General features: G+C 35.3%; 3 protein-coding genes across 10 annotated transcripts in view; 2 read left to right on the forward strand and 1 right to left on the reverse strand.

Moving 5' to 3' along the window:
* Positions 1–534: 534 nt before the first annotated feature.
* On the forward strand, positions 535–2164 carry LOC128246032 (M-phase inducer phosphatase 1-like). Its single transcript, XM_052964241.1, has 4 exons — positions 535–596; positions 905–1229; positions 1497–1838; positions 2003–2164. The coding sequence occupies exons 1-4, from the start codon at positions 535–537 to the stop codon at positions 2162–2164; spliced, it is 891 nt and encodes a 296-aa protein (XP_052820201.1).
* Positions 2165–4422: 2258 nt separating this feature from the next.
* On the forward strand, positions 4423–6992 carry LOC128203324 (uncharacterized). The gene has a single exon (XM_052904711.1). The coding sequence runs from the start codon at positions 4584–4586 to the stop codon at positions 6303–6305; it is 1722 nt and encodes a 573-aa protein (XP_052760671.1). The 5' UTR covers positions 4423–4583; the 3' UTR covers positions 6306–6992.
* A 3767-nt stretch (positions 6993–10759) lies between these two features.
* Positions 10760–22103, reverse strand: part of LOC128203320 (protein polyglycylase TTLL10-like) — a 125501-nt gene continuing 114157 nt past the window's right edge. For all 8 annotated transcript variants that reach the window (XM_052904697.1, XM_052904693.1, XM_052904701.1 and 5 more), the window contains 6 exons: positions 21579–21741; positions 20786–20957; positions 19405–19551; positions 18748–18864; positions 15287–15380; positions 10760–13706 (listed from right to left, as the gene is read on the reverse strand). In XM_052904697.1, coding sequence (XP_052760657.1) covers positions 12946–13706; positions 15287–15380; positions 18748–18864; positions 19405–19551; positions 20786–20957; positions 21579–21741 — 1454 coding nt within the window. In that variant the 3' untranslated portion in view covers positions 10760–12945. The remainder of the gene's footprint in view (positions 13707–15286; positions 15381–18747; positions 18865–19404; positions 19552–20785; positions 20958–21578; positions 21742–22103) is intronic.

Raw genomic sequence — 22103 nt, forward strand, 5'->3', positions numbered from 1 at the left:
GGAATTGTTTTCGCTTGTCTACTATTTTTCCTATACAACAAAGACAACTATTTAGGGCATTTAACTATCAAAATATTTCAGTTATTTTTTTTTGTTTTCTGTTTGCATGTCTTCTAGCGACCATAAAGTTCTCATTTATACAATCTCACATTCTACTAATGTTATCTCATTAAAAGTCTCTTTCATCTTAAACATCGCCATGAATATTGCTCTGGGTTCAATAACACGTAAACGTTTCGTCACAATCTGACAAACAATATTGTCAAACAATGATCACTCATCAGATTGTCAATGGATAACCTTAATTGCTTGATGAGCGGCTAATTGCACCGCGTTGAGGTTTTTAGCGTCCATCAGTGCGTTGACTTGAGCGACTCAGAGCGTTCGCCGCTCCAATCATCGTGCTTGATTGGACGTCTGAACTATCTTAACATATTGACATATACCGTATAAAACCGCCGATCTTCAGAATTTTCATCAGATCTTCGACAATCTTGTTCGTGTATGCAGCTTCAACTAAACTACCTTTTCAACATGCCTCCTCAGATTTTGGATTTTTGTTCCGTATCGCCGTTGGCCCGCCGTTATGCATCGACGTAAGTACATTTGTACAAGTATTTTAATTTTCATATAGTAAAACTTCTTTTTTTTTAAAAGTCCGGGTTCTCATACTTCAGACATGACAGGACACAACGTGCGAAACACAACACTCTTACAAACTTGTATTCAATCCTGTAGAAACTGACATTCAATACTGAAAGATTATTGACAAAATCGTCATTAAATATTGATATCTTCTTAAATGCAGTGCAAGAATCTCGTCGTTATGCTAACCTTTCAGCATAATAATTAAAAACAAAATAACCATGTTTTCGTTGCTAAAGGGGCACTTTTTAACTTCCAGAAAGAAGCTTTTCTTTGATGAAGAAATAACTACAGACGAAATAGAAGTGGAGACAATATTCTCGAAAAACATTGAAATTGTTTCGACAGACGTCATTGACGTTTCGCACAACCGAAAAAGACGCAGAACCGCTGAATACACACCCAAGTCATCCCAAAGTGCTGATGTCAACATAACCGAGGACTATTCTTCTATGAGTGATGTCATCCGGGCTGTAGAGCGGCTGTCGACGAATTCTGATCTCGTGGCCGACGGGTCACGTGATAATGCGTTGCCGATAGTGGCTGGCAAACACAAAGATCTCAAGGCCATTACACCCCAAACGGTAAGACTATTTTAATGTTTAATTTCGTTTACTGAACTTTCAATGGAGACTTAAACTGCATGAGAACGCTAAAATCATATTACTTTTTCAACGCATCTGAAAACGCAGTCAAAAACTTTACGCACAACAGCGTTTAAAGTGTACTAGTTCGTATCATCGTTTATGTAATTGTCTTTAAATAAATTGGAATGAAGTCATAATTCTTAATTTAAAATGCACTGAATAAAGACGTGAAATATTCTCATAAAATCAATATCTAACTTCCAGATGTCTGCGGTTCTGAACGGCATATACAACCACCACATAGATCACGTGACTGTCATAGACGCCAGGTACCCGTACGAGTTCGAGGGAGGCCATATTCGGGGAGCCATTAATCTCTACACGAAGGACGCCGTCCAGAACTTTCTCAACGAGACTGTGACGTCATCAGAAAATAATCACGTGATCATTTTCCACTGCGAGTTCTCATCAGAACGAGGCCCAAAGATGTACCGCCATCTTAGATCATTGGACCGTGACTTGAACAAGGATTCTTACCCACGGCTGAACTTTCCAGAGGTTTACCTCTTGGAAGGCGGATACAAGGCGTTTTACCAACAAAACCAGGTATGTAATATGTTTGACATGTTGATAAGAATAGGCAATGATATGTTTAGCACGCTGGAAAAATCCTGACTTTAAGAGTCGTGATGTAAATGTATAAGTTTTTGTTTTGCTAGAATATAAAACAATTTCATCCGTGAACTAACGTGGCTATTGTGCTATTTCAGAACCAGTGCTTCCCCCAGAGATATGTTCCCATGTTGCATCAAGAGCACAAAAATGACTTACGACACTTCCGGGTCAAATCGAAGTCCTGGGCAGCAGGCGACAAACCGCGTCACAGGTCACGTTTGGGACAAACCGGGGGTACCGTCAGACTGGCATTCTGATTGGTCATTCATTCACGTCAAATGTCATAAGTAGTAAAGTTGCGGCATTATGATTGGCAGAATGACAGAATGTGACATACAACGCCACAAACTACCGATGGAAAACTCAAGGAATTCCACCATGCTGGCTTATGACTGGTCGGCGTACATCAAGCGACATGCTTGTTTATTTCACGTGTAGTGAGTTCCTTCGGACTCGGGCCGGATTGACCAGTTTAGGAGAGTGACATTATAACCGGGTCTTGGACAAAACATCGTGTCAAGTTCGTTATGACCAAGCGGTACGCTCTAAATTGCTTCCTTATAGGTCGAAACGGTTCGACTGACGTTCTGATTGGACTATAACTGTATGAACTTTTGCAACTTGTGCTGGTGGAGGTCATTCAAATCTACCATGACTCCGTATGATGAACAAACGGATGAGAAAGCCAGTTCTACGACTAGAAATTGAACGGCACTTTGATTGAACAAATCAGTGCATCTTAAATGATCACCGTATACATACTGATTTTTTGTGTGTAAGAATATGTTATTGTATTGTTCCTTATATCATTTTATTTTTCACTGTCTTCCACCCCTTCTTTCTCTCTCTTCCGAAACTGTTAACGTTTACAGAGTTATTTATTTTCTGTTATAATGTGTTAGTGACAATCTGAACTTGTTTTATTGTTAAATATGTTTATGAATAAAGATAATTTGAAATACTTTCATTTTCAGTTTTTCGTTATTGTTTTACACGTGAAAGTGCTATTGTATCAATACTAACTTTCTAAACGGACATTTAAACTACTTTCAAAAAATATAAATACACATTTATTAGATTGATATAAAATACTTATTTCAAATCTCAATCTCACTCTGAACTAATTTTACCACATAGCCTCAAAAAGTCAAAATATATAATCAGTTTTTTTCTTTGAAATATTGACCAAATATTTTTATCAACACATTCTATGAACAATTAAACGTTTAAAAAATATAAAAAACATGCAAGATTTTGAATCAGTGTATGCTTTCTTGCATCGACAGCGTCCTTTCTTACATCGACAACGTACGCTCTTGCTTTGACATAAGGGGCGTATAGCTAGAACCAATTTGATGTGCCGGCCATCAAACATTATATTGGAAACAGGTTTGTTGAAGTGTTTGATGCAACTTATCACCTTATCAAACTCCGGTAATAAAACCGAGGTGGGGTTCTTTAAGCGGCATAGACTGCCCTTTGTTTCATTTAAAATGGTGAACTAGTAAAAGAAAAGCTATCTTTGTTTTAAGTCTTCATTTTAAGCAAAATGTTGTTTTCCGACGTAGCATGTATGACGTACATGTAATTTATCACGTGGTATTCACACAGACACACACTGACACTCAAGTCCTTTTTCTTGGCAGACAATCTGAAACCCAGTGTTGTGGCCTTTTTGCGAAGCCGTGAGAAAGTACATCTGGCGGGGCACGTAAACACTACCTCTCGTACGAGAGGCGGATACCTATACCACTCTTATTAACGAAATGGAGGACTGAAAGTACTCTTTGATGGTATAGATATTTGGTTGATCGGCGCAATATAGACATACGATTATAATTATAATTCACAGTTTAATTATTGTTAATATTTTTTTAAATAACAATAATGCTTACATTTGCTAAAAATGCTTTTACCTTACTTCTGAATGTATGCTATGCACATCTCCGGGCTGGAGGAATTAAATATTTTGATTGATTTGATCGAACAATAAAACTGGAAAAAAAGAATATGGAAGCGTATGTCGTTTATACTGATAATGTGATAATCTAGCCGTGTCGATTTCAACATTGTGGGCATGACCAGATATAACACTACGTATTGTCAGAACTAAATCAACATTTTAACTAATTCAGTGGAATTCATCGTCAAAACAAGTTAACATGCTATAGTATGTTAACTATTGTGACATTATTGGTCGACAAAACAAAATGTCAACCAGTATCCAGTTAAAAAGTGAAATAGTCGACATGGCTTTAACATTTTTGTTGAAATCACCAAGTCGACGTGAAACAAGTCGATAAGACTAAATGCTCACATCATCAGTATATACGACATACGCTTCCATGCAGGACATAAATTGATACTGTAATACAAATACGCTTAAGCCAGTTTACAGTTTACTACCATTCAGTGCATAGCAGCTAGTTATTCACGCGTATTATAATGTTCGAGATATATATATATATAGTCCATGTAGATTTAACCTAGGTCATCACATTTTACATGTGTCTTTTTCACCTGAAAAGATGTTATAGCAAACTTTCTTAAACGATTTAAATAGCATGTAAGTACGGGCTTAAATGCTTTTACGGACCTTTATACCAAAGGATAGAGACAAACTCTGTGCGAGATGGTCACGTTTGTTAGAAGAAGTGATATCATTCAATAGTTATCATGGATGTTCAAGTGGTAGATGATAGTGAATTGAAACAGGAAGTAAAAGAAGACACAGATGTTGCCATTTCTTTTCCGACGGATATTGCACTTTACTGTGACCCTTGTCGCGCCGACGGAGAGGAAATTCCCGCCGACGGCTACTGCAAGGACTGTCGGGAATATCTGTGCGCGGGATGTTTTAAAGTTCACCGCCGCCCCACCGTCACCCGTCATCATATTCTATTGGACAAAGAATATATGCCTCGTGACGTCACGAGTGTTAACGCGGCGAAGGACGTCTGCACGGAACAGTGTATAAAACACGAGCACAAAATTGTTGAATATTACTGTCGAACGCACGAAGAACTCGGATGCTCCGTGTGTATGACAACGCGTCATCGCACGTGCTTAAATGTCGATTACGTACCGGATATCGTTGATGACGTCATCTTTGAAAATGAGGTCATCGCTCTGGAAAATGGTATAAGCGAACTGAAGGATTTCATTAAAGTTGGGCACTCAAGATTGACTTCCCTGGACCGAGCTATTGATATTAATGAGAAAATGGCATTGGGAAGAGTTAGAGACTTAAGGGTAAAACTTGATACTTACTTCGACAAACTTGAAAAAGTTGTAACGAAAGATATAACAGAACTGAAAGAAGATGATAGAAAGAACGTCAGCAGTGTCAAAGAAAAGCTTAGTAAAACCTCAGCGATTGTTGATACGTATGGAACAGAGATTAGTGAAAAACGAACAGGAAAACAGTATTGTAAGTTATTCCTTTTGTTGAAAAGAAATCAAACTGACGTCAAATATTTAAAAGAAGAAACAGAGAGAATGCTAGAAAAGAACATAATCAGACGGTATGAATTTCTCCCTGAACAGAGAATCAAAGATATTAAAGATTATATTAAGGAATTTGGTGAACTAGTAATCAAAGAATCGAGCGTCAAGGTCGCCGCCACTGCAGAATCACTGAACGTCAAAACTGACGTCGATCAAGTGACGTCAAACATTTCTGGGCTAGAGCTTCTTTGTACAGACCGGCTTTTAGCGGTAGATAGTATGAACAAGGCGGTGAAACTTATCAATATTCCTGAAAATAAGATCGAAGGACAGTACAACTGTCCGTCGGAGCCTTGGGACGTCGCGAAAATCGACGGGCTCAAGGTCGCTGTCACGTTGCCGAATATGACGTCAATTGAAGTTTTAAACGTTCAAGAAAATGGCATTATCATAAGGAACACACTACTAGAAGTTAATCGAAACTGCTACGGTATTTCCTACGCTGACGAGAAGTTATACGTTACGTATAATAATCCTGGTTGCGTATACGTTTTAAATCTACGAGGGGAGACTATACACTCCTTTACACAAAGTTTCGGTGTACCCTGGTATATTTCGCTTAGCCCCGACTCACGGTGTATATACGTCGCGGACACGGGCCAGAATTCCGTTACGTTAATGGACGTTAACGGAAAAATTAAGGCTGTCTTTAAGGACGAATGTCTACTAGGCTTACGTGGACTTACTACGGATAAGGCCGGGTCGGTTTACGCCTGCGGCTGGGGCTCAAACAACGTCGTACAAATGACGTCATACTGCACGAAAGAACAAACTTTACAGGACGGCAAACTACGTCTGGCGCGCCCGTACAGCGCCGCATATTGTGACGTCAGTGAGCGTCTGTTTGTTGGGATGTCAAATGATCAGATCCGTGTTATCCAATTCCACTGACCTCTTTATAGGCACATAACCTTCATGGGAGTCAGATGTGCATCTACAATGCCTACAGTTTAGCCGAGTCTGACGCGCATCTACTATGTCTATAGTTTAGCCGTGTTTTATGCGCATCTACCATGTCTATAGTTTAGCCGAATCGGATGCACATCTACCATGTGAACAGTTTATCCGAATCGGATGCACATTAATCCTGTCTACAGATTAGATGAATTGGATGAGTTTAGCCGATTCGGATGCGCATCTAACATGTCTACAGTTTAGCCGAGTCGGATGTGCATCTACCATGTATATCGTTTAGCCGGGTCTGATACGTCTTCTACCAGGCCTGCATTTCAGCGGAGTCTGATGCACATCTACCAAGTCTACAGTTAAACCAAGTGGGATGTGTATCTACCATATTAACAGTTTAGCCGTGTCTGATGCGCAATCTACCATGTCTACAGTTACATGTATCTCTTAACACTGCTCAGTGGCTAAGACGTGCATAGTTTATTTCGTTGACATATGTGATTATTGTTGATAAATGTGCTTTATTTATGATATTAACGTTTTCTTTGTATAATAAGTCAATAAATTCAATAATTAACTTAATATACTTGTTTGAATAAATTGCTTGTCAGAGGACATGATACATTAAAAAAGTATAATTATCCGTAACACGCTTAACGGGTATATTTTATTACAAACTACAACATAAATTTTATTCGACATTTTCAAATACAGATTGACCAAAATATATGCAAGAATTAAATAAAGTTACACCACAAACAGATACCCCCTCCCCCTCCGAGCTTCACTGGCCGTACCAACGCGTTAACCCAATGTTTATCATTGAACTGACCGTACCAACGTGTTAACCCAATGTTTTTTATCCATAAACTGACCATACCAACGCGTTAACCCAATTTGTACCCCTGAACTGAACTTTATAGTATCTTATCACCACAAGAGGGGCAAAGGAATGCATCATCATATCCCTTCTAAGGGCTTTCACATGGGTGTAAAAGGATATTTAAATGCACCCATCATGAACCCTGGTATCACTGGTCCAACTCTGAATGAGCCTCTTATGACCTCCCTAGGCTGCAAAATGCACACAGTTATGACAACTGAGAGTCCAATTATATTGCAATTAAGTTACCAGTAGATAAATTATCCTTTCGTTAATATTAGTATTTATAATAAGCATTATACCCTATTTTGATGCGCTTTTAATGTTGTGCACTATACTTAGATAACGGTAGGGCATAGGTTTTTGGCCCTGATAGATATACATGTAAAATTTTGCAGACGAAATCAACACAATTTTAAATAAGTGTTTTACTCGTGAAATCAATCAAAATCAATGATTTAATTTGGCAAGTGTTTTTCTTGATATAAGTCATAAAAATAATAATTCTTTATGACTTTATACACTTAAACTTCAATGTCAACATTTGTGTTCTTATTCTTTAGTGTATGCATTTTCAACACCTTTGTGTATGTACATGTGCACGTTGTATGCAAAGTCGAAAACCCTTCTTCACATTTGTTCTCTGCGTGACTCTATCTCTATGTTCTATGCGTTTTAGTCCGTACCTCTGACCGCAACAACGTGGTACACAAATCTTTATGAATTAACTGACCACGACAAGGTGGTACACAAATCTTTATGAATTAACTGACCACAACAAGGTGGTACACAAATCTTTATGAATTAACTGACCACGACAAGGTGGTACGCCATTCTTTATGAATTAACTGAACGCGACAAGGTGGTACGCCAATCTTTATGAATTAACTGACCGCGACAAGGTGGTACGCCATTCTTTATGAATTAACTGACCGCGACAAGGTGGTACGCCAATCTTTATGAATTAACTGACCACGACAAGGTGGTACGCCATTCTTTATGAATTAACTGACCGCGACAAGGTGGTACGCCAATCTTTATGAATTAACTGACCGCGACAAGGTGGTACGCCAATCTTTATGAATTAACTGACCGCGACAAGGTGGTACGCCATTCTTTATGAATTAACTGACCGCGACAAGGTGGTACGCCATTCTTTATGAATTAACTGACCGCGACAAGGTGGTACGCCATTCTTTATGAATTAACTGAACGCGACAAGGTGGTACACCAATCTTTATAAATTAACTGACCGCAACAAGGTGGTACGCCAATCCTTTTGAATTTACTGATGGTGGTACGCCAATCTTTATAAATTAACTGACCACGACAAGGTGGTATGCCATTCTTTATGAATTAACTGACCACGACAAGGTGGTACACAAATCTTCATGAAATAACTGACCACGACAAGGTGGTACGCCATTCTTTATGAATTAACTGAACGCGACAAGGTGGTACGCTAATCTTTATAAATTAACTGACCACAACAAGGTAGTACGCAAATCTTCATGAATTAATTGACCATGACAAGGTGGTATGCCATTCTTTATGAATTAACAGAACGCGACAAGGTGGTACGCCAATCTTTATGAATTAACTGACCATGACAAGGTGGTACGCCAATCTTTATGAATTAACTGACCACGACAAGGTGGTACGCCATTCTTTATGAATTAACTGACCACGACAAGGTGGTACGCCATTCTTTATGAATTAACTGACCATGACAAGGTGGTACGCCATTCTTTATGAATTAACTGACCATAACAAGGTGGTACGCTAATCTTTATAAATTAACTGACCACAACAAGGTAGTACGCAAATCTTCATGAATTAATTGACCATGACAAGGTGGTATGCCATTCTTTATGAATTAACAGAACGCGACAAGGTGGTACGCCAATCTTTATGAATTAACTGACCATGACAAGGTGGTACGCCAATCTTTATGAATTAACTGACCACGACAAGGTGGTACGCCATTCTTTATGAATTAACTGACCACGACAAGGTGGTACGCCATTCTTTATGAATTAACTGACCATGACAAGGTGGTACGCCATTCTTTATGAATTAACTGACCATAACAAGGTGGTACGCCATTCTTTATGAATTAACTGACCACGACAAGGTGGTACGCCATTCTTTATGAATTAACTGACCATGACAAGGTGGTACGCCAATCTTTATGAATAAACTGACCACGACAAGGTGGTACGCCATTCTTTATGAATAAACTGAACGCGACAAGGTGGTACCCCAATCTTTATGAATTAACTGACCTCGACAAGGTGGTACGCCATTCTTTATGAATTAACTGACCACAAAAAGGTGGTACGCCAATCTTTATGAATTAACTGACCACGACAAGGTGGTACGCCAATATTTATGAATTAACTGACCACGACAAGGTGGTACGCCATTCTTTATGAATTAACTGAACGCGACAAGGTGGTACGCCAATCTTTATAAATTAACTGACCGCAACAAGGTGGTACGCCAATCCTTTTGAATTTACTGACGGTGGTACGCCAATCTTTATAAATTAACTGACCACGACAAGGTGGTACGCCAATCTTTATGAATTAACTGACCACGACAAGGTGGTACACAAATCTTCATGAATTAACTGACCACGACAAGGTGGTACGCCATTCTTTATGAATTAACTGACCACGACAAGGTGGTACGCCATTCTTTATGAATTAACTGACCATAACAAGGTGGTACGCCATTCTTTATAAATTAACTGACCACAACAAGGTGGTACGCCATTCTTTATAAATTAACTGACCACAACAAGGTGGTACGCCATTCTTTATAAATTAACTGACCACGACAAGGTGGTACGCCATTCTTTATAAATTAACTGACCACGACAAGGTGGTACGCCATTCTTTATAAATTAACTGACCAAAACAAGGTGGTACGCCATTCTTTATAAATTAACTGACCACGACAAGGTGGTACGCCATTCTTTATAAATTAACTGACCACAACAAGGTGGTACGCAAATCTTCATGAATTAACTGACCATGACAAGGTGGTACGCCAGTTTTAATGAATGAACAGACCACGACAAGGTGATAAGCCAATGTTTTTCCCTAAGCCAGACATGCCAAGATGTTAAACCAATGTTCATCCATAAACTGTACTTGCCAACGGGGTAAACCCATGTATAATGCCAATATTTAGCCATAAACTGGACTTGCCAAGGCTGTAGCCCAATGTGTATTAATAAATGTACAATGGCAATGTGTAACCAAATGTTTATCCATAAACTTGCCATGCCAAGGGTGTAACCCAATACCCATCAAACAATTAACATTGCGGCAACTTTACCGCTTACGTTGCCTTAACATTATGCCATAACGTTATAAATGTGGAGTTTTTTTACATTTATACAACGTGATTTTGGCAACCATACACAACGTATGTATCAATATATCTGAACATCAACGTAATTTTGTATCAATAATGCATTGTCAATGCCCCAGCCATATCTTGAGTTAATCATACACTTTTAAGTAAGGGCAAAAAGCAAAACAACAGGTCAGAATGAAGATCTATTTTTCAACCAAAGAAACAATATAACAAAATTTCATATCACAATTTCTGGCACAATGCATTCAAAAATAACATACAATTAATACTAGTAGGTATATCATTAAAAGAATATCACTCACCTTTTCAGCCAATATGCTTATCTACTTATTAAGTCGTTTGAGAATAATAAAAAGCTGTTCCATTCATTTTTTTTTAAATAAGGTCGCAGTACACTTGTAAACTAGAAGTTAACTGCTTACAACCTGCTTGTAAATTGTGAGTTTACTGCTTGTAAACTATGATCATTTTGTTTGTAAACTATGATCATTCTGCTTGTAAATTTTGATCATTTTGCTTGTAAACTATGATCATTTTGCTTTTAATCTATGAATTCTAAACTGCTTGTGAACTAAGAGTTTTTTAATTGCCCACAAATTATGAGTTAACAACTTGTAAATTAGGGTTTAACTTCTTGTTTAATATTCATTCACTGCTTTACTGCTTTCAAAATGTATGAAAAATTGAAAAGTAAGTTAACTAAACTTAAGTTCAAACAGGATTGTTATTATTACAATTTTGTTTAATTGATACACAAACATATTGGCTAAATCATGTACTGGTAAGGTGACCCTTAGAAAAATATACCTTTTTTGACAAATAAAAGATAAAATATCACAAAGAATATAATAAATCCTTATACAAACTGGACCTGAGAAAAAACATAAGGCTTAAAAATCACAGATAGTGCATAGAAATGTATTTTTTTCAATTTTCTGTATTCAACATATTATCAAATTATATGTTGAATTACGTTGGTGATTTTCTCAATGAAAACTTACAAATATATGAATTCATTTAAATTTAACTTTTTTAACAACCATTTATTATGAAAAACTAACTTTCAAAACATTGCATGTTTGTTTTATTTTTTTAGAGTTATCCTTCCATAAGAATTGTTTAAAACAAATTATAATACTATTTTGTTTTAATTGTTAACATCAATTATTGAAGCATCACAACATAGAATTAAAAAAATAGCCATGAAGAAAAAAGCAGACACGCAATACTTTAAAACATAATCAATTAAATTACAATTACTTAACAATGTAATCATTTACTTAGGAAATAGTTCACAATATAATCAGTGACTTTAGAATTACTTTTATATGTAATCAGTTACTTTAGAATTACTTTAAAATGTAATCAGTTACTTAACAATATCTTTAAAATGTAATCGATTACTTAAGAAATACTTTTGAATGTAATCAATTACTTAACATTTATTTTAAAATGTAGTCAGTTAATACTTTAGAATTACTTAAAAATGTAATCATTTTCTTTACAGTATCTCAATTGTGTGAACGGTTACAATCACAGTTATATTGTGCAGAAACAAATGTTAAACAATTTGTTTGAGAACTGGTTTAGGTTGTAAAATGCAAGTTAACACTTTTGGAGACAGAATGAAACATTTTTTTAATGTGAACTGATGAATGTGTACAATTTGGACATCTTATTAATGAGCGCATGAAAGAACATCATAACATCAAGAAATGTAGTTGAATAATAATTATGATTTTTTTTTATAGAATATATCGCCTAACATCCATGAATTAAAATTACTAAAAATAAAAAGTATGATACGCCCAGTAATAGTATGGCCTGAATGTGAACTGACAAGCCACAGACTGGGTCTTGTTTTTTAAGCAAATTTCAGAATAGATAATATCACAGAACTTTACAATTTGCTAGCCTAAAACCCTGAACAAAAAAGTTAACACACTTTAAAGAGTCATTTTAATTAACCCTTAGGCTGCTGATGGCGATTTTAAAGGCTTTGCAAACAGCTTGGAACCAGACCAGACGCCGAGTAACTCGGCGTCTGGTCAGGTTCCAAGCTGTTTGCCACTCAGTCAATATATCCCCAAAGTTTTAAGTAAATTGAAAGAAATTTAGAATAAACCAGATGACATTTTTGAGCAGACGACAATTTACCCAGCATGCAAAGGGTTAAAAGAGAGTTGGTAGATTCAATATATATATTTTTTATGACCTATTGATGACTTTGCTTAAAAAAAAATGAGAACTATTGCAAAACAATAATTTGTTTACTCAACGGTAGATAAATTGAGTAGGTTTAATTTCAGTGAGTCATTCTGGCAGCTACACACAAACAATATTAAAAACACAAAATTAGTTTCCTCTCTCTAAATTTTCCCGCTCCCTAGATGATTCAGGGCGAGCCGAGTTTGGTTTCGTTGGCGGGCTACTTTGGGATTCTGCATGAGTCATTTTTAACCTAACTTCATCCAACAGCGAGTCTGCTAGACCAACTTGATTTAACGACATACTTAACCGACTTAATGCAGTTGTTGCTTGATTTAAGGAATCTGTCGTTTTTGAAAGGGTATCAATAACAACTGTGCTAGTTCTAACTTTCGTTGAAGATTTAACTGAACTTGTGTCATCATCTTTATTGTCACTAGCAACCTTCTCCGGATGGTTTTTATCAGCATCTTTTTCACCAACATCTGACTTGTTTCCCGAAGCTTTATTATCCGCTTCTTTTGACTTTATACTATCAGCGTCAACAATGCTTTTCTGTCTCGTTTTGCTTACCGCTCCAGTTTTGACACTAGCTGAATTAGTCCCACTCTTTGCCGATATTGATGATGACTGATTCGCGTCAGTGCGGTCTGAGCTTCGTCTTTGGTTCGACAAAGGTGTGCTTTGTGTTGAAGCTCGCGGAATTGACCTAGACCCAGCCATTGAGAGCCTGGGTTTCTCGGCCGTGTTTGGATTAATGTCTTTCACAGGTGAGACACTCCTACTCTGTCGTGGTACGATGGTGTTCGGGCGTGTCCCGCAGTAAAGGATTGTGAAGTTTTTCAGGCTCTGCAGCGGCATCAGCGTCTGGTTCTTCCGACTCTTCTCAAAGCACTCGATTGAAACATCTGTTAATAAAGAAAATAAAAGTTGTATGTTAAGGGTAAGTTCAAAGTGGTTTTAATGTACAATGCATATTATCAAAAAAATATTTTGTAATTTGAATTATTATTTGCAGTAAAACATTTTCATTAATAAACAATTAGAAAAAAAGTTTAATGTCAAGAACAAATTCAAAGTTGTTTTTCTTCAAAAACTACAGTACATGCACATTAATCTAAAATAATTATTGTCTGATTCAATATATTATTTGCAGGTAAGTGTTTTGGAAAATGAACAATTATTAAAATAAAACTGTTGATTCAAGTTAAAACATCACCACCCATGCGAAAAGCAGTTCCTGTTTTCAAGAACAGTTCTTGACAGTTCTTGAACAGATGGGAACAGTTCTTGAACTGTGCTTGAACAGATCTTAATAGAAATTCAAGAACTTAAGTTCTTGAACAGTTCTTGAACTATTTTATGAACAATTTAAGAACAAGTCAAGAACATAATAAGTTCTTGAATTGTTCTTAAAATGTCCATGAACACATGAAGAACATGTCAATAACTTAAGTGTTCTTGAATTGTTCTTAAAATGTTCTGTGAACACATAAAGAACATGTCAAGAACTTTGAGTACCAAACAAACTTTAAGCAAAATATAGTTAAAAGATGAAGTATTTTGAATTTGTTTGAAATAAGTAAATATGATTTTAAATATTAATTATACATTGAAATGAATGTATTATTCAAATATCACACATGCACAGACTAGTTGTAACACACTGTTTAGATCAGTAGATGAAAGATGGAAAATAGAGTAATATGAATTTTGAAGAAAAAAAATCCAGATAATAATAATTATTCGTTTATGACCATTTTCTACATATTTCATGGTTAAATATCGAAAATATTTAGATTGAAGTATCTTTTCAACATATTTGCATAAGCACACAAACACACACAGACACACGGACACAATTTTTTTTTTCATTTAAAGGTACTCGCTCATGTTTACGAAAATTGCACTTTTTTTGATATAACGAAAGTGTTGCAAATAGGGGTGTTAAAACTAAGATACCAAAAGCTGGAACCTTTCAGCAAATGTTGATATTTGCTGATAAATTGTCTCTAAAGATCACAATTTTCTTAAGCGTTAACAACGCTTATTAACACTTAATAACATGTATATTGTTCCGTGATTGGTTGATTGACATTGTCACATGATGATATCAATGTATTGTTAAGAGGTCAAAATATCTACCATTTTGTAAAAGTCCCGGTGGCCTTGTAGTTTATATTTATATAGACGTTGATTAACATATATTTATTTTACTTTACACACCCCACTTATTCAAAAGTCTTGTTTATATTACAACTTTTTACATTTCTTTCTGTAATTTCCATATCATAGAGTAATTAAAATAATGATTAACTATTCAGATGCATTACTTGGAAAACCAATTTAGGTCCAAAAGCATGAGCGAGTACCTTTGAAGAAAATTTAACTACAGACAAAAAGTACACCTGAATCTCATACACAACAACTTTTGTAATATTCAAAATAAATAAAAGTGATGATTTTTTTCTCCTATTTTGTTACATACAGAGCGTTTCTTCGACGACGCCAGGAATAACGTCCTTTAACGCTTCGCAGTTACAATGAAGAGCAGGATTCGTGTTAACCTCGATTAAATGCACCTGCAGAAAATATAAATTTTTCAAATCCATCTTTGTTCTTTTTTATGTAAGTACCTACGTGTTAATTTGTCCTAATGGCACCAAACTTGTCAGCAAGGTAACATGAAAATGCTGTCAGTTTTAAAAAGTAAAAAATTTACCTGAGAAAAAGTTTTAAAAATGTTCAAAACATTCATGTTATCCTGCTTGGGTTAGGAGAATTGGCTTGAATAATGGACTCAATGCATTATCTAATATTTAAAACAAAAGTCATTTGAAAAATTAAGTAACTATCAGGGTTCGAATTTAGACTTGCATACTCGCAAAATGCGAGCGACATTTGGAAATTGCGAGTGACTTTAATTCAAGCTCGCAAAATTCTGCGAGTGGCTTTTTTCTAGACCACAAAATGTTAAAAGGAAAGTAGAATAAACATGAACTTAATTCCGCTATGAAGTCGAGTGTAAACAGCCTATAAGTGGCATGTTTATTAACACTACTCTTACATCCCGAGTTGCCAATTATTACCCAGAAAATAAAGAAACAAGTTTAGGAAAAGATTTATCGCAAGCCTTTTTTCGAGCTTTGTCATTTTTTGAAAAGAGTTTTATTAAACTGTTACTTTATTAAACTGTTTATATTAAATAGCAAAAATTTTGACGTTATATAATGCTGTCAATTCCAGAGTCCATTTTTCAACGTCAAGATGGGGTTAAACCATTGCGAATGCATGACAGATTTCAAGCAAAACCATCAAAAAATACTATTTCTACTGAAAATAGGCTTTATTGTTAACAGTTCATCATATTATGTGCATGCACAAGCCTGCAAATTCTACTGATTTTTATGATTTATCTGCATCATGCAATCACAAAATAAAGATAACGCAACACAACCATACTTAGGACAAGTAAATACCAGAAATATTCAGAATATTCCCATTGCCATCATCAATATTGCTGGTATTTAACAGTGAAAACAGCCTTGCTTGATCAAACAGAAGAGCTATGTTTGTATTATATGTGTATATTTGAATTTCCAGTTTATTTTACATTTCAGTTGTTCTGATACATTCATAGACCAAAAATAGTGCCCTGAGCTGGTTACTCAAATTGGTCTTAATTGGATCTTAAAGGAGGATGTAGCTAAACTGATTGCTTGTTATTAATAACTGACCAATAGAGTGAATGAAGTCAATGATGTATGACTCTTAAGATTAACCTAGTCGCATATTGGATACCATCCCAGGAGCGAAGGCAATCACTTGTTGTTGTTTTTAATTTTAAAAGGGGCATAACTTTTCAAGAATTAAATCAAGAGTTGTGGGCCTAAAAAATTGCTACACATGTGTACAGTGAAACTGGTAGCATGGGAACAAAGTTTCATGCAAATATTTCCAACATTTTTGCCAAATTTTTACTAGTTGATTCTATCAAGGGCCATAACTTAAGTTATGGCCAACTAGGTAAATTATTTGCATGACAATGCTGCCAAGGGCGATGACACAAAGGTGGTTACAATGTGTCCACTTATTTCTTTAAACAACGTGCGAGCTAAATATCATGCGAGGTAATGTTATAAAGCCTGTCACAAAGTTCAATACTAGCCAATCAGAATTCAGGGAAATCAAGCCAAGAGAAATCAGCTAGAGAAGTCATAAACTCAAAAGTATTTGATCACACATGGCATATTTTCAACGACACTTTTTCTCAAGCATGAAAAGTCATTTTTTCTTACAACAACAATAACTTTTATGCATTTGTCGATAAAAAGTGTGGTTGAAAATAAACTTAAGAGCTAACAAATATCGTCTACATGTTTTTAACATACAGAGGCTTTCGGCAATAAGACCGGGCAGTATTTCTTTTTGCGCTCGGCATTTACGCGACAATGATGGGTTCACGTTAATTTCTAGTAGAAACACCTGAAAGAAAAAGAAAATGATATAAATTTAGACCATCCTTCAAAAAAAAGATTTCTTGGGCAGTGGGGGATACCGGTCTGTAGTGGCCCAACCTCATACACGCTAAGAAGGCAGTAATTCAAATATCGTAGATGATCCAACTAAAGGATTAAATTAGAAACAAAACAATTTTGTAAAACATGTTTTTTGGTTCTGAGTGTCACGTCATATCTCTGTCAACAATATCTCTGAACAATAGTGCCATGAAGCAGACGCCATTGTCTGTATGTTGTTGTTGTTTTTTTAGTCAATAAAAGGGACCGAACTCAACAATTATTAAAAACAGAGTTATGGTCCTAAAACGAATCAAATGATTGCCATTTGTAACATGTATACAGATTTAAGATTGTTGCAGGTATGACTAACATTCTTTGATGAAATGGACCCCTGGGTTGGTCCATTACAAACCATTTTTTTTTAAAGAATTAGTCCAAATAGGTATTTATCATTTGGTATTAGTACAGAATTTCACTCCTGCCATCTGTGAGCTTGAGTATCCAAAGTTCTCTTCCCAATTTGATATTTTCTAAAAAAAATCAGATTCTGAAATAAGAAAAATATAAAATTATTAATTTTTACCCTGGAATTAGTAAAATTGGTAGAATTATAAGTTTTTAACCTTAAATGCAGCCAACAAGGTCAGTATTTTTATATTCCTTTGTAAATACAAAAAAGATGATTAAATCTTTAGGAAAATTGAAAATAATATTATATTGAAAGTTCAGTATATACTAAGGCTGCTAAATAAAGGTGCCAAAATATCATCTACATAATTATATCCAAAGTGATGTTACGTTCACATTCTTTAGTTTGGTGTTCTAAATCTATAAAATACAATTCCAAAACCATCATAAATGACCTTTGCATTATGATATAAGATTTAAACATTATAAGAATATTTCATAACATCATAATATTTCATTACATTAATACTGTTATGTTTCAAAATTAACATGATGAAACAACATTATGAAATGAGATCTCAAAAATTCATTATAAAATAAAATTTTAATAATTATCATTATAAAATAAGATTTTATCATTATAAAATAAGATCTTAATATCATTAAATAACATCTGAACATTATGAAACAACATTATAAAATAAGATCTTAAACATTCATTATGGAATAAGATCTTAACGTTTTGAAATAAAACCTTAATATTATTAATTAAATCTTAGCATTATGAAACAAAGCTATCAAATAAGATCTTAATAAAATGAGATATGATCTTAACATTATTACATCAAATATTGTTATAAGGTCCTAACAATTTATTATGAAATATTTGTCTAAACATTGTTATATAAAATATTATTATAAGATCTTAACAGTTTATTATGATATAAGATCTTAACATGATAAAACATCAATATGAAAGAAGATCATAACATTATGAAATGAATAATAGCAGATAGTTTACCCTCATATCTGTGTCGATCATAAAATCAAGACCAAACAGGTCGAAGAATCCGACCCTCGATTGCAGCTTGTGTTTAACACTGTTGAAACAGTGAATCATTATCTTCTGCATTTGTTTCTGAAATTACAGAAAATTGTATTTTCACAAGAAGAACAAGAATTGTCCAAGCGTCATATATACAAGCATACAGCCAATATATTTTAATTGGAAAATTTAAATTAAAGATTTTGTTTAAAGATCACTTACTGAATTAAAAGTTTTATTTCTTAATTTAAATTAGATGATCTGTTTTATGTGACTTTCAACATGGCTTGCATGTAGCTTTATTACATGTTAATCACGTAGACCAAATTATTATTTATTATTCGCTTTTCAACTTGCATATTGCTAACTGTAATGGTTGTCCGTTAGCACAGTATTTGGGGCACTTGATTTTCGCCAAGGTGACCTTTGTTCGATCCCAAGCCAAGGCACATATTGGAGTTTGGTTTGTTGTAACCAAACCATTTATGTGGGCATTTTACCAGTTCTCAAGTTTCCCTCACAGCACAAGACCGCACCCTTGCAACATCATACCTGACATTACATGAGTGACCTAGCATTAGTTAATAAATTTTCTTTACAATTCTTTGTAAAGAACATAGAGTTAAAACCAACCGTGAATGTATTGTAAACCCAGTTTTCTTCGATCTCTACGGGGCAGTCTGGGCGTATATCAGAGTTCACATAGTCATTGAACTTGTCCATCGTCCATGCAGTGTCCTCCTTCAGCTGCTTATAATTTGGATCCTTCTTCTGAACAAACTGTAGGAATAAATTTGACATTGGTTTACACTTTGGTCAAGACAGTTATAAGTGGATTCAAATAACCCTTGGGTCCTATCACATACAGTCGAAACTCGTTGGCTCGATATCTCATGGCTCGATATCCTCGTTTGCTCGAACCAAATTAAAAGGACCGATTTTTATTTACTCTTTGTTCATATAAATTTCGATCGGATGGCTCGATATCTTGAGGGTCGATATTTCTCCACGCTGGAAGTCGTTTTCGCGGTCCCAAACAAGAATTTCACACTTTGATTTGGTTGCTTGGGTCGATGTCATTTTCGCGGGTTCAGTTAAGAATCTCACGCCTTATCATTTGTTTGATTGGCTTCATTTAGCACAAGGCGCTAATCGATTAAAATTGCTTGACTGATATTATAATTATTATCGAATTAAAATGGTTTAACAGTTTGAATAAACATGCCATCACTTTAAGTTATGTCTCTACTTGTTATCCATCCCTAAATTACTATGCATTTTGATATAACTTTTAAGCTGTGTTTGTGTTACCCACTGTTTACAATTGCTTGTTTTCGCATAAATGTATTTTTACCACTGTTTACAATTGCTTGTTTTCGCATAAATGTATTTTTATTATAAATAAAAAATAAAATGATATTTTCTGATAATCGAATAAGTCATATTACGAAATTTAGGGTGTGTAACTATGCCCAATAAATACTCTTCCTTCTCTTGCGGAGATAGCGTAGCCAATAACAAACGAGGTAAATAAGACTTTATGTAACAAATGAAAAAATAACATTCTGTAAGCAATCCCGCTTGGCTCGATATTCTCGAGGCTCGAAGTACTTTGGCCGGTCCCTAGAATATCGAGCCATCGAGTTTCGACTGTAATTTGTTTGATCGTTTAAGTCAAATGAGTTTACCATGTAAATGCATTAAAATGAAAAAAAGAAGTTTTTTTCATCAACCTATATTGTGCGCCTTTAAGCATAGCGTGCATGGATTTCATGTTACAAACAAAAGTTTTTACTTTTATGAAAATTAATTGCAATAAATTAAACACCCTGAGCCAATTTTATAAAACTGGATAACTTTTCAGCAGGTTATCTTTTGGTTAGTTTGCACATGTGAGTTATTTGATTGGTCAACAGAGATTATAAGATAAATATTAACCAATCAATAAACATTTTGACTAACTTTAACCAATCCAAGGAGTTAACCTTTTCATACATTTAGCTGTATATGTTACCTGGTTGGTAAGGTGAGTTCCAAGGTTCATATCATCCTGGTCGTACTTGGCACATGAAAGCCGTACATAGCCTTTGTGGTAGAGAATTAGGAACGGAGTGGTTGACGCGACCAACATATACGCTCTCACGTCAAATTTCCTGCCATCTAGTAGAAGGGGGTTTAATATGTACCTGAAAATTCATAACGTAGAATTGAAGTTTATTATTATAATAATTATTTATACTCCTTACTTGCCCTTTCTAAAGCTTTGTTCACACAACAACTTTTGGACCAATGTTAATTAAGTTCACAGTACAGAGGTTGTACAGAGGCTCTGGCAATGGTGAACTAAGCTGAATGCTTGTCCAACAGAAGCCAACTGGTACCTGACGCAATGAACCCCATGGTAATGCAAGAGGCTAGCATAGGTGAACATTCTACACCAAAAGCTTAACCAACTTCTAACAATATTTAACAGCTAAGTTCACCAACGCCAGCGTTTCAGTTGACGTGTGCCAACATCGAACAATTAAAACGACTTATTTAACTTAATCAAGTGTTCGGGGATGTAAATTTTCAAAGTTTTGCAGATGACATCTGAATCAAATATTCAACTAAATTAAGACAAGCGAATAGTTGGACAGCCAATATTATGTGTCTTTATCCGCACACATAGTAGCGGCTGCCCAGGTTTTTGAGGCTCAATTTTTTATTGCTTCGTCTCTAAGAACAATTTCAAGATAACATTTAAAAAAATTATTCTAAAATAAAGACATAGAATAACTACAAGTCTAAAGAGCGTATCTACTCACCTTTGCACAATCCGGTTCATAAGTGGCCTGCCAGGCTTCTGGGGTTGCTGTTTTTTCTGGTCCCTTTCTTCTAACAATTGCGTGATGGCTTCTCGGGACCTTATGAGGAAAATCCCCTTCCCTTGGTTCATACCTACGGGCTTACAGATCCAGATCTCATTGTCTGTCAATAGAAAACAAAATGGTGTTACTCATTGTGGAAGTTTTGTTATAACCTACTCTTCCAAGAGTAGCATGATCGATGACTTCTATGACTTCTTTTTCCTTCCCATGGTTCATTGTAACCAACAAGCTTTAACCAAACCTCATGGCCTGTGGAAAGGAAAAGATAATTTTAATGGTGATTATTAGTTTTTTCTGTACCTGCTCTTCAAAGAGTATTATTGCTTTAAAGGGATGTATGAGGGAAATCTCCTACCCTTGGTTCAATGTAACCAACTCACTTTAATCAGGCCCAATTTCTCGAAACATCTTAAGCTTAACAGGCCTAAGTCGCTTATTTCAAATAGCCAAAATACATACAAT

This window comes from Mya arenaria, chromosome 9 (genome assembly GCF_026914265.1).
Source record: "Mya arenaria isolate MELC-2E11 chromosome 9, ASM2691426v1".
NCBI classification, from domain to species: domain Eukaryota; kingdom Metazoa; phylum Mollusca; class Bivalvia; order Myida; family Myidae; genus Mya; species Mya arenaria.

Excerpts from the sequence above, each read along its gene's own strand:
- LOC128203324 (XM_052904711.1), top strand. The coding sequence starts at position 4,584 with ATGGATGTTCAAGTGGTAGATGATAGTGAATTGAAACAGGAAGTAAAA.
- LOC128246032 (XM_052964241.1), top strand. The coding sequence starts at position 535 with ATGCCTCCTCAGATTTTGGATTTTTGTTCCGTATCGCCGTTGGCCCGC. Across the intron at positions 597-904 it reads GCCCGCCGTTATGCATCGAC|AAAGAAGCTTTTCTTTGATG; the intron begins GTAAGTACATTT and ends TTTAACTTCCAG. Across the intron at positions 1,230-1,496 it reads AGGCCATTACACCCCAAACG|ATGTCTGCGGTTCTGAACGG; the intron begins GTAAGACTATTT and ends TCTAACTTCCAG.